This window comes from Pristiophorus japonicus, chromosome 15 (assembly GCF_044704955.1).
Source record: "Pristiophorus japonicus isolate sPriJap1 chromosome 15, sPriJap1.hap1, whole genome shotgun sequence".
NCBI lineage: Eukaryota > Metazoa > Chordata > Chondrichthyes > Pristiophoridae > Pristiophorus > Pristiophorus japonicus.
Window position 1 is genome coordinate 62,165,847 of NC_091991.1, and position 12,993 is coordinate 62,178,839.

General features: G+C 41.8%; 1 protein-coding gene across 4 annotated transcripts in view; it reads right to left on the reverse strand.

Moving 5' to 3' along the window:
- LOC139280809 (serine/threonine-protein kinase WNK1-like) overlaps positions 1–12,993 on the reverse strand; it is a 200,007-nt gene that overhangs the window by 56,424 nt on the left and 130,590 nt on the right. For all 4 annotated transcript variants that reach the window (XM_070900527.1, XM_070900528.1, XM_070900529.1 and 1 more), the window contains 4 exons: positions 8,122–8,195; positions 6,329–6,488; positions 4,892–5,008; positions 3,943–4,116 (listed from right to left, as the gene is read on the reverse strand). In XM_070900527.1, coding sequence (XP_070756628.1) covers positions 3,943–4,116; positions 4,892–5,008; positions 6,329–6,488; positions 8,122–8,195 — 525 coding nt within the window. The remainder of the gene's footprint in view (positions 1–3,942; positions 4,117–4,891; positions 5,009–6,328; positions 6,489–8,121; positions 8,196–12,993) is intronic.

Sequence of the window (12,993 nt, forward strand, 5' to 3'; positions counted from 1 at the left end):
GAAGATTCAAAATAAGAACTGAAGTTTAAACCTTACCACACAAATCAAAATGTTGACATAGCTGTGAGAAACGGTTAAGAAATTTGATCCATGAAGCCACCTAGTGGCAAGAGCATGCAATTATGTGACAATGAAAATGGAAATGTAGATATATAAATTTGAAAAAGGTCGGCGCACCAAAGGAACGTGACAACAGAAAGTAAAGGAAGACGGATTAGGGTGTATAGATGTAACTCGGTCTCCATTTTAAAGTAATATATTCTGTCCTTTTTATATACTTCAATTTTATATAATTTACCAAAAGATATCAAACCTTACAGCAATTTGGAAAACAGAGAAATAGAGTTGGATGAAGTATATACATTTCTCCCCAATACAAGCTGAGGAAATGAGATGAAAAACTGATCCACTACAGCGCCAGCACTGATAAGGTATAATTGCAGCGAGGCAAATTGAAACTTTGCATTATGAATGTGGAAACAGGAATTTAAAATGGGGGGAAAAGTATGACAGGAAATGCACACAAATGCAAAATTGAATATGATCTACAGTACTTTCACACCACTTTAAAAAAGTATTGAATAATGATCTACTTGAAACATGGATTTTATCATTCTTTGAATATATGGTTCATCCTCCATAACCCTAGCTATATTAGCAGATATCCCTTGGCATTACCTGCAATGATTCAGAAGAGCATTGCAGGAAGCATGAGTCACCTTTTAGATTTTTGCCTACTTGGTAAAGAAGGGATTCCTCGGTTAACACATGTTGCAAATTACATGAAATTTGGCTCACATGATGTTAACTTCCAGGAACACACATGTTTTTCAGGATGTAGATTTAGATATTTAGCTTGGGAAATAAATGAAATTAATAACAGAATTGCATACCCACTGCCAACGTTCCCTCTAAGATGCACAGCCTGGGACCAGACTTTTTCAATGTTATGTTTCCAGCAGCCTCTCAAAGGGGCCATGCACTCTAAACAATATTGGGGGGGTGGGGGGGACGGACATTGCTCACCACTTCCTTGAGATATTTGCAGCTGTAATGTTAGAATGGCTTCAATTTACTGAGTGCAATCGTGAAACAGGCAATATGGTTACCATGACCTCCACACCAAAGGAAGGAGGGGACGGTGATACTTTGATTAGCAGCTTAACTTGCCACTCCTGGACAAAGGCAAGCCAATAACAAATGCAAAAATTGAACATTTTATTATTTCTAATGTTATGAGGAGCGACAGGAAATAGGCAAAACTCTGAAAAATAATTTTGTTCAGTCATGCATTTCATGTAAAATAAACCAGTTTGTTCACTTTCTCGGGACAGAGGAGCAGAAGTTGGGGGAAGAAGAGCGCGAGCAGATGCAGGAGTGCAATCAGGATGAAGAAAGAGCAAGATCAGTGAGAGCATGATAGAGATCTGGAGAGTGTGACAGTGGGGCAAGATATCAGGAGAGATCATACAAGCCATCTGTGTGTCAGCTCTTTTAAAGAGCCGCCCAATTAGTCCCTCTACCCCTGCAAATTTCTCCTCTTCAAGTATATATCCAATTCCCTTTTGAAAGTTACAATTAAATCTGCTTACTCCAGACATTCCAGATCACAACTTGCCGAGTAAAAAAAAACACATCTCCCCTCTGCTTCTTAAATCTGTGTCCTCTGGTTGCCAACCCGCCCACCAGTGGAGTTTCTCCTTATTTACTCTATCAACTTTGAAAACCTCTTAAATCTCGCCTTAACCTTCTCTGTTCAAAGAAGAACAATCCTAGTTTCACTAGTCCTGGAACATAACTGGAGTCCCTCATCACTGGTATGATTCTGGTAAATCTCCACTGCACCCTCTCAGGCCTTGATGGCCTTTCTAAGTGTTGAGAATTGGACACAAAGGATCTGAATTTACGGTTTTAAAAAAAAGTGACGCCAACAGCGCTCTTTATGCTGTCTGAGATGCACTGCTGCTCCGTAAGCTACGCAAAAATGGCATTGTGCTGTCTGGATCCCATTCAAACATATTAAACAGCGTGAAGTTCCTGTACTTTGCATGACTAAACTCACGACAGAAAGTTAGGACAAGTCTATTTCAGTCTAAGTAGCCTTATAAATATTAATTAGTGCCAAACAACATCTCTGGCACTGAAAAGACACATTCACAAGTGTGGAATCTCATTCCTTCAGATTTTAATTGGTGTTGAAGATTTAAAAAAAATATGTATTTTTTAAAACTTTGTCACCATCACCATTTTCTCTCTTTTAATCCAATCTTTCTTTCTCTGTCTTTATTTTGCTTTCTGTACCGGATCTGACATTGGTCCGGATTTTGCAGTCAGCTGTGAAGAAGGGACGGTGTTCGCCACCGATCTTGAAGAAAGATACCCACAAAGATTTTCCCTATTCCATCGTCAGTTTCAATCTGGCGTCCAGGAATAGTGTATCAAGCAGACTGAGTGAGTGGGCAAAAATTTGGCAGATGGAGTATAATGTGGCAAAATGTGTGGTTATCCACATTGACAGAAAAAATAGAAACGCAAGTTATAATTTAAATGGAGAAAAATTGCAAAGTGCTGCAGTACAGAGGGACATGGGGATCCTTGTGCATGAAACACAAAAAGTTAGTATGCAGGTACAGCAAGTAATCAGGAAGGCAAATGGAATGTTGGCTTTTATTGCAAGGGGGAGAAAGTATAAACGCAGAGAAGTCCTGCTACAACCGTACAGCGTATTGGTGAGGCCAACTGCGTACAGTTTTGGTCTCCGTATTTAAGGAAGGATATACTTGCATTGGAGGCTGTTCAGAGAAGGTTGACGTGGTTGATTCCAGAGATGAGAGAGTTGACTGATGAAGATAGGTTGAGTTGGTTGGGCCTATACTCAGTGGAGTTCAGATGAATGAGAGGTGATCTTATTGAAACATATAAGATAATGAGGGGGCTCGACAGATGGATGCAGAGAGGATATTTTCACATAGGGGAAACTAAAACTACGGGACATAATCCCAGAATAAGGGGCCGCCCATTTAAAACTGAGATGAGGAGGAATTTCTTCTGAGGGTTGTAAATTTGGAATTCTCTGCCCCAAAGAGCTATGGAGGCTGGGTCATTGAATATATTTAAGGTGGACATACAGATTTTTGAGCGATAAGTGAATAAAGGGTTATGGGGAGCGGGCAGGGAAGTGGAGCAAAGTCCATGATCAGATAGCCATGATCTTATTAAGTGGCGGAGCAGGCTCGAGGGGCCAGGTGGCCTACTCCTGCTCCTATTTATGAGCAGCCAATCAGATTGAAAAATTCTCAGACAGCAAACCAGGAAGTAAAAAGCACTGATCATCATTCACTTTTTTTTTTGATCATTGTGCAGAGAATAAAATAAAAGTTGGGACATACCTATGGGATTAAGGTAGAAGCTGAAATATCAAACAAACTAAAAAAAAATTATTTTAAGAATTTGTGGAATTTATCATGGAATAGAGGGAACGACACTCGGCACTTATAAAAATTAGTTTTTCAGGGCTAGAAAAGTTGTTCAGCAGTAATTATGACTTAGTACGCTGCTAAAAACTCAGTTATATCTCATTCAACAAGGCTTAACTTTTTCATTGGTTTTTATAGCAAAGAGTTAACTTGTACTATTCTTGCATGTATTCCAATTGTAGATACCATGTCGACATACTCTGGAGAGTTATGTGAAGACCTGGTGTGAATGGGAATAAAGTTGTGACTTGTTTGGGCAGACTGCGTGATGACGACAAAAAACATTACACTATTGCATCTCACGGTCAAGTAAATATCAACACAGAACATTACAATTCTCAACTAAATAGTTCTCAGGGATCCAAATTTTTAATTTCAGGTGGTGAGGTTCTACAAACAGATCAGTATTGGTGGCTAGAATTAATTGAGTGTTTTCCAATAAGGTGTAAAGCAATCCACAACATACCTGTGCGTGATTAAAGGAAGCAGCAACCTGAGCTTTTACAGTCTCCAAACCCTGATCACCTTCTGGCTCCCCACTTGGATCTTCACTCAGCATTTCATCTGCCTTCTCAATAATCTCCCGTACTTGGTCAATGAATGATTCCCTCTCAGTCTCCAGGATAAACTCGTTTTGAACCTGCATCAGAGAAGACTGCAGATGATTCTGACAATCATTCCTCATTCAACAATGCAAATGGTTATTAGAGGTCTTACCGTAGTTGCACTTTAGGGAATACAATCAAAAGCAGTTCACTTTTGTAATTGCATACAGGCAAACCAAAGCTTCTAATATAAAACATGAACAGTGATTTCAGCCAAGTAGAACAAATCATACCGAGGTTATATATAAACATCATAGAATGATACAACACAGAAGGAGACCATTTGGCCCATTGGGCTAGTGCCAGCTCTTTGGTAGAGCGATCCAATTAGTCCCACTCCCTTGCTCTTTACCCATAACCCTTGATTCTTTTCCCTTCAAGTATTAATCAAGTTCCCTATTGAAAGTTACTATTAAATCTGCTTCCACCACCCTTTCAGGCAGTGTCTTCCGGATCATAACAAGTCGCTGCGTAAAAGAATTTCATCACATCGCTTCTTGTTTTTTTTTGCCAATCACCTTAAATCTGTGTCCTCTGGTTACTGACCCTTCTGCCACTGGAAACAGTTTCTCCTTATTTACGCCATCAAAATGTTTCATAATTTTGAACACCTCTATGAAATCTCCTCTTAGTCTTTTCTGCTGGAAGGAGGATAATTCCAGCTTCTCCATATAACTGAAGTCTTGCATCCCTGGTACCATTATGTACTTAATTTAAATTTTATTCTTGTGAATTTAGCCTACTTCCCACCACATATACTGCACTTCATTCAACAGCAAATTTGAAATTTCTCAAGCAATTTTTACTCACCATAATAACTGCTATCTCTACTGGATTGTCACCATCCAAGTCAAATTTAAAAGTAACCATTTTTCGATTGTGCGTTTCCAACTGGCATTCCACAACCCGGTCTCCTTTGTTTGAAACCTAAACATAAAATGCAATGCCGTGTTGTGTATTGAACATGGGCGAAAATTTACAACAGGCTGAAAATGTGGTGTTGGGTTCTTCACTCAATATTCAAACCTTTACATTAACCTCCAAATTTTTAAACTTTAGTTTCAACGGGCACAAGTTTCCACATGATTCGCGCCTGATTTTTTAGGAGCAACTGGTGGAGAACGGACTATTTTAGAAATCGCAATTCTCCACATTTTTTTTTCTACAGTTCTAGTCAAGTAGAACAGTTCTAGTTTAGAACAGAATTTTTTCTTCAAAAGGGGGCGTGTCCGGCCACTGACGCCTGATTTGAAAGTTTCCAGTGAAAATGTACTCCAAACTAAAGTAGAATGGAGCCAGTGAAGATTTTTGTAGAACTGAAAAAACCTGTTCTACACATTAACAAATCAGGCGCAGGTTACAAATTAGGCGTCCAGAACGGGGAGGGAGGGAGGGAGGGAGGGAGGGAGGGAGGGAGGGAGAGAGAGAGAGAGAGGAGAGGAGAGAGAGAAGAGAGAGAGGGGGGGAGGGAGAGAGAGAGAGAGAGGGAGAGAGAGAGAGAGAGAGAGAGAGAGAGAGGGAGAGAGAGAGAGAAAGAGAGAGAGATAGATGGGGAGGGAGGGAGGGAGGGAGGGAGAGAGAGAGGGGAGGGGGGGAAGAGAGAGAGAGAGAGAGAGAGAGAGAGAGAGAGAGAGAGAGAGAGAGAGAGAGAGAGAGAGAGAGGGGGGGGGGTCGGGGAACAGGAGCGCGGGTCGGGTCGGGTCAGGCGTGTCTCGGGTTGGGGCGGGGGGTGTCGGGTCTCGGGTCGGGGCGGGGGAGAGCGGGTGTCGGGTCCCGGGGGGGGGGGGGGGGGGGGGGGGGGAGGAGAGCAGGTGTCGGGTCGGGTCGGGGGTGGGGGTGGGGGAGCAAGTGTCGGGTCTGGTCGGGCGGGGAGCAGGAGCTGGCCGTGAGAGGAGCCTCATTCACGCAGCCCCAGTGAGGCCATTGGGCCAGGGCACGGGGCTGCGTGCTTCGGGCCCCTCCCACACAGTTCGGCGCCTGGAGCTACTGCACTTGCGTGCCGACTGTAGCGCGCATGTGCAGAGGTCCCGGCACTGTTTTCAGCGCCGGGACCTGGCTCCGCCCCCCCCACAGCTCGTGCTGGCTGCGCCGAGGGCCACAGGACCTGTAAGTCGGTGGAGACTACTAAGGATTTTTTTAGGCGCCGTTTTAGGCGCGAAAAACGGGCGCCCAGCTCGGAGGGGCGCCCGTTTTTTTTCTTGTGGAAACTTGGGCCCAACATCACTACCTAAAACAATGGATGCTTACATTAAGAATTCGTAACTTTGGTCTAGATGTTTTTTCATGACGTGAACGACTCCTCACAGATTTACGATAATGCCGTTTTGCTGATCTCGCTTCATGTCTCCCACTTGCTGGAAGGCCTTCGTTTCCATCACTCATCCCAGAAGCAACATCCGAGTGAGCACTGGAAATCACAACACAACAGTTAGATAAAACATCTTCAACACACTGTTTTTGCAAGAATTATGAAATTAAAGTAGAAAATGTTTGGATTACACAGTAGATCTCAGCATCTTTAGTGTAGACCCATCATGAGATTGACCATGTTCTGATAAAGGATCCGCACCTAAAACTTTAACAGATCAATTTTCTCAACATGCTGACTGACAGACATTTCTTAGAATTTTCTGTTTTAATTTCAGATTCCAATCATTTGTAACTTTTCCTTTTCAGTTTTAAAAAGTTGTGTTTAAAATGCCAGAAATTAATGAAGGATGTTAGAAAATCTTGGGGTTCTGTTTGTTCTAAGTACTCCCTCTTTCACACATACCATTAATTTATTTCGACATTTAAAACATTGAAGACTAGAAATTCGGCTGGTTAACGCCACCAGTTAGCGGGCACTAAGCACTTCCTGCCCAAGCGCCATGCTGTCAGTGCCTGCCGTGATCTTCAGTAAAGGTTAGAAGCGGCGCTGGCAGTTTGCGCTGTGCTCACTAGCGTCACCGAGTGTTCAACGCCCCCATAGCACCGCGTTTGTAAAATTCAGTCTTTTGCCTACTGTAGTACCTGGCTCCGAGACTGGCAGGGGAAAGCAGTCAGTCCAGCGAAGATTATCGTCCAGAGTGCAAGTTAAGTGCTGAAATTTCACTTATTCAACTTTTATTTATTTGTTGCAGTAGTGCCCATAACTGAACACAATACTCCAGATGGGGTCTGACCAAAGCTCTATATAATGGAAGCAGAACTTCCTCCCCTTTGTATTCCAGCCCTCTTGAGATAAAGGCCAACATTCCACTCATCTTTTTGATTGCTTTTTGTACCTGTCCATTTGCTTTTAATGATTTGGGTTCGTGTAATCCCAAATCTTTGTGTTCCTCCATAGTTCTTAATTTTTCTCCATTTAGAAAAAACTTACAATTTTTCTTTCCTGGATCCAAAGTGAATGACCTCACACTTGTCCGCATTGAACTCAATTTCCCACTCATTGAATCTGTCTATATCCCTTTGTAACTTCCTGCCCCCACCTGCACCTTCGATTCCATTTCATGAAGGACACTGCTGGTTCAGTCTTATTAAAAAAAAGCAAAGTACTGCAAATATGGGAACTCAAATAAAAACAGAAAATGCTGGAAACACTCAGCTGAGTGTTTCCAAGTGGTTCAAATCATCCTCGGAGTTTCAGGCCACATGCATAGATAAGTTGTGATCCTTGGAACGATCTGGTCCTCGTACAGTTTAATTTACAGGTTGTTTACACCATTCAAATGAAATCTTCCGAACTTAATTTACACAGTAATGCTGTGCTGGTTGAAAACAAATGCTACATTAAGGAAAACTGACATGTCAGAACCGGGCAACCATCTTAGACTTTCCACAGTTTTAGCTTCACATTTATACAGAGCATAATCTAAGAACATATTTATATACAAAATGCATTCAGCCTCTATCCATCAGTTAGAATGTGTCACAGGCTCATATGAAACCACAAACTAATTGTCCATACATATACGTGCAGTGTATAAAACTAAAAAAGCTCAGTGTCATGGGAATCAAAGTTGATTTTTTTTAATTTAAAACAATTTAAAAATCATCACCTGTCCACAGATGAGCATAACTGGTGTAATTGTAACTGTTCCATAGGCAAGGTCTGTGGAGGAGCTTGGGGCATCTAGAAGCATAAAAAAAAAAATCATAGAGACCATATACATCCAAAAGCAAACTGAACAAGGATAAACATTTTCTTCCTAATAATGTCACAGTCTTACTGTTCCTTCTCCAGCACAAAATTCCACTGACATAACTTTCCTCCAATGTTCAAATCTGCCTTTCATGAGCCATATGCTATTGCTTAACCAAATATGGAAGCCAAGCTGCTTATTTCTTGACCTGTTGGGACAACCTGGATGTCTGCAAAGGAAGGGTAAGTAGAAGGAAAGGAGAGAGAAGGAATGGGGGGAAAGAAAGGTTGTAAGGCGTGGAAACTTCCTTAGCTTAGGGTAGGCATACATGTTTCAATAGCAACAGGCTGAGTGTGGTTGCATAATTTAGGCAGAAGATTAGCACGATGGCTGACAGAGGAAAAAACAAATAGCCTCTTAGTCACTCAGTGGTCAGAGCATGGAACTGCATGCAGATTCAAACCAAACTTTACAATAGAGAATTGTAGTCACAGGCTTTTGTGATTGATAAACAAGAAAGAACGGAGTGCTTTAAATGACAAACCCGAACACAGTGCACCACCTACAGGCATCATGTGCTGTTACAAATTTAAGTGTGTAGACACAACATGGCAAACTCTAAACAAAGAATGTTGACAGGTGATTATATATTAAAATTGATATGTCCAGATAGTATTTATACCATGCAGGGAATATCAATGGCACTGAATCAAATTTAATTACTAAAGACATTCTGGTATTTTTACATAGAAATATAGAAAATAGGTGCAGGAGTAGGCCATTCAGCCCTTCGAGCCTGCACCATCATTCAATAAGATCATGGCTGATCATCACCTCAGTACCCCTTTCCTGCTTTCTCTCCATACCCCTTGATCCCTTTCGCCATAAGGGCCATATCTAACTCGCTCTTGAATATATCCAACGAACTGGCATCAACAACTCTCTGCGGTCGAGAATTCTACAGGTCAACAACTCTGAGTGAAGAGGTTTCTCCTCATCTCAGTCCTAAATGGCCTACCCCTTATCCTTAGACTGCGTCCCCTGGTTCTGGACTTCCCCAACATTGGGAACATTCTTTCTGCATCTAACCTGTCCAGTCCAGTCAGTATTTTATGTTTCTATGAGATCCCCTCTCATTCTTCTAAACTCCAGTGAATACAGGTCCAGTCGATCCAGTCTCTCTTCATATGTCAGTCCTGCCATCCCAGGAATCAGTCTGGTGAACCTTCACTGCATTCCCTCAATAGCAAGAACGTCCTTCCTCAGATTAGGAGATCAAAACTGAACACAATATTCCAGGTGAGGCTTCACAAAGGCCCTGTACAACTGCAGTAAGACCTCCCTGCTCCTATACTCAAATCCTCTCGCTATGAAGGCCAACATGCCATTTGCCTTCTTCACCGCCTGCTGTAACTGCATGCCAACTTTCAATGACTGATGTACCATGATACCCAGGTCTCATTGCACCTCCTCTTTTCCTAATCTGCCGCCATTCATGTAATATTCTGCCCTCGTGTTTTTGCCACCAAAGTAGATAACCTCACATTTATCCACATTATACTGCATCTGCCGTGCATTTGCCCACTTGCCTAACCTGTCCAAGTCACCCTACAGCCTCCCAGCATCCTCCTCGCAGCTCACACCGCCACCCAGCTTAGTGTCATCTGCAAACTTGGAGATATTACACTCAATTCCTTCATCTAAATCATTGATGTATATTGTAAATAGCTGGGGTCCCATCACTGAGCCCTGCGGCACCCCACTAGTCACTGCCTGCCATTCTGAAAAGGACCCGTTTATCCCGACTCTCTGCTTCCTGTCTGCCAATCAGTTCTCTATCCACATCAATACATTACCCCCAATGCCATGTGCTTCAATTTGGCACATTAATCTCTTGTGTGGGACCTTGTCAAAAGCCTCTTAAAAGTCCAAGTACACCACATCCACTGGTTCTCCCTTGTCCACTCTACTAGTTACATCCTCAAAAAATTCCAGAAGATTTGTCAAGCATGATTTCCCTTTCATAAATCCATGTTGACTTGGACCAATCCTGTCACTGCTTTCCAAATGCTCTGCTATTTCATCTTTAATAATTGATTCCAAAATTTTCCACACTACTGATGTCAGGCTAACCGGTCTATAATTACCTGTTTTCTCTCTCCCTCCTTTCTTAAAAAGTGGTGTTAAATTAGCTACCCTCCAGTCCATAGGAACTGATCCAGAGTCGATAGACTGTTGGAAAATGATCACCAATGCATCCACTATTTCTAGGGCCACTTCCTCAAGTACTCTGGGTGCAGACTATCAGGTCCTGGGGATTTATCGGCCTTCAATCCCATCAATTTCCCCAACACAATTTCCTGACTAATGAAGGATTTCCTTCAGTTCCTCCTTCTCACTAGACCCTCTGTCCCCTAGTATTTCCGGAAGTTATTTGTGTCTTCCTTCGTGAAGACAGAAGCAAAGTATTCGTTCATTGCCATTTCTTTGTTCCCCATTATAAATTCACCTGAATCTGACTGCAAGGGACCTACGTTTGTCTTCACTGATCTTTTTCTCTTCACTTATCTATGGAAGCTTTTGCAGTCAGTTTTTATGTTCCCAGCAAGTTTCCTCTCATACTGTATTTTCCCCCTCCTAATTAAACCCTCCGGTGAATTCTAAATTTCTCTCAGTCCTCAGGTTTGCTGCTTTTTCTGGCCAATTTATATGCCTCTTCCTTGGATTTAACACTATCCTTAATTTCCCTTGTTAGCCACGGTTCAGCCACCTTCCTTGTTTTAGTTTTACTCCAGACCGGGATGTATAATTATCGAAGTTCATCCATGTGATCTTTAAATGTTTGCCGTTGCTTATCCACCGTCAACCCTTTAAGTATCATACACCAATCTATTCTAGCTAGTTCATGTCTCATATCATCGAAGTTACCTTTCCTTAAGTTCAGGACCCTAGTCTCTGAATTAACTGCTGCTTCGGGAATTGAATTCCACAACTTTGTCTGCTAGGCTGTGGATACTATAAATGAGTGATCTGCATTTTATTCCAGTAAATGGATTGTGACATTATATGTGGTCAATTGGTAAAAAAAATTATTTAGAGAAGAAATAGAGAATTTATTAATTGAAAAAAAAATCATATTTCCTTTACACTTTCAAGCAGGAATCCACAGTGGACAAGAAGTTGAAACATGGCTAGTAAAACAAGCTCAATGGTGCAATAAAAAATATTTTCAGGAATATAAGTAAGAGATCTGTTGAACCAGCAATCAATATTATGAGCAGCTAATTAAACAGGAAGCTGGAGTGTGCATGATGCCTGCCATGCTGATGAGATGGGGCTAGAAAAGTGGGCCCGACATGACAATAAAATATTTACTTTATGGAGTATAAATTTAAAAAAAAGATATATCCAGTCAACAATTGATACAATTATGATTTTCTTCCCCCCATATGCCTTCACAGTGTTAGTAAGCTAGAATAGCAGGCCTGACATGGCAATAAAAACATTTTTGAAGCAAAAACTAAAAAAAATATGCCCAGTACAAACAGAGCTGGACAAAAACCCACATGAAGTTTTAAAATAGCAATTTTCTTTAAAGCAGAAATTTGGAGGTGCGCATCCAGGGCACCCAGCCCTGGATAAGGGGCTGGCAATTTAAGACCGAGAAGAGGAGAAATTTCTTCACTTAGAGGGTTGTGAATCTTTGGAATTCTCTATCCCAAAGGACTGTGGATGCTCAGTCATTGAGTATATTCAAGATAGATTTTTGGGCACTAAGGAATAAAGGGCTATGGGAAGTGTGCGAAAGTGGAATTGACCTCGAAAATCAGTCATTATCTTAACGTAGTAGGCGCGAGGTACTGTATGGCCTATTTCTTTTCTTACGTTTTAATTACCACCTGCATTACAGATAGCAGTTAATGGATATGATGTAATTGGCATCGCAGAGACATGGTTCCAGGATGACCAGGGCTGGGAACTCAACATCCAGGGGTATTCAACATTTAGGAAGGATAGACGGAAAGGAAAAGGAGGCGGGGTGGCGTTACTGGTTAAAGAGGAAATTAATGCAATAGTAAGGAAGGACATTGGCTTGGATGATGTGGAATCGGTATGGGTGGAGCTACAGAATACCAAAGGGCAGAAAACGCTGGTGGGAGTTGTGTACAGACCACCAAACAGTAGTAGTGAGGTTAGGGACAGCAGCAAACAAGAAATAAGGGATGTGTGCAATAAAGGTACAGCAATTATCATGGGCGACTTTAATTTACATATAGATTGGGCTAACCAAACTGGTAGCAATGCAGTGGAAGAAGATTTCCTGGAGTGTAATAGGGATGGTTTTCTCGACCAATATGTCGAGGAACCAACTAGAGAGCTGGCCATCCTAGATTGGGTGATGTGTAATGAGAAGGGACCAATTAGCAATCTTGTTGTGCGAGGCCCCTTGGGGAAGAGTGACCATAATATGGTAGAATTCTTTATTAAGATGGAGAGTGACGCAGTTAATTCTAAACTAGGGTCCTGAACTTAAGGAAAAGTAACTTCGATGGCATGAGGCGTGAATTGGCTAGAATAGACTGGCAAATGATGCTTAAAGGGTTGACGGTGGATTGGCAATGGCAAACATTTATAGATCACATGGATGAACTTCAACAATTGTACATCCCTGTCTGCAGTAAAAATAAAACAAGGAAGATGACTCAACCGTGGCTAACAAGGGAAATTAAGGATAGTGTTAGATCCAAGGAAGAGGCATATAAATTGGCCAGAAAAAGCAGCAAACCC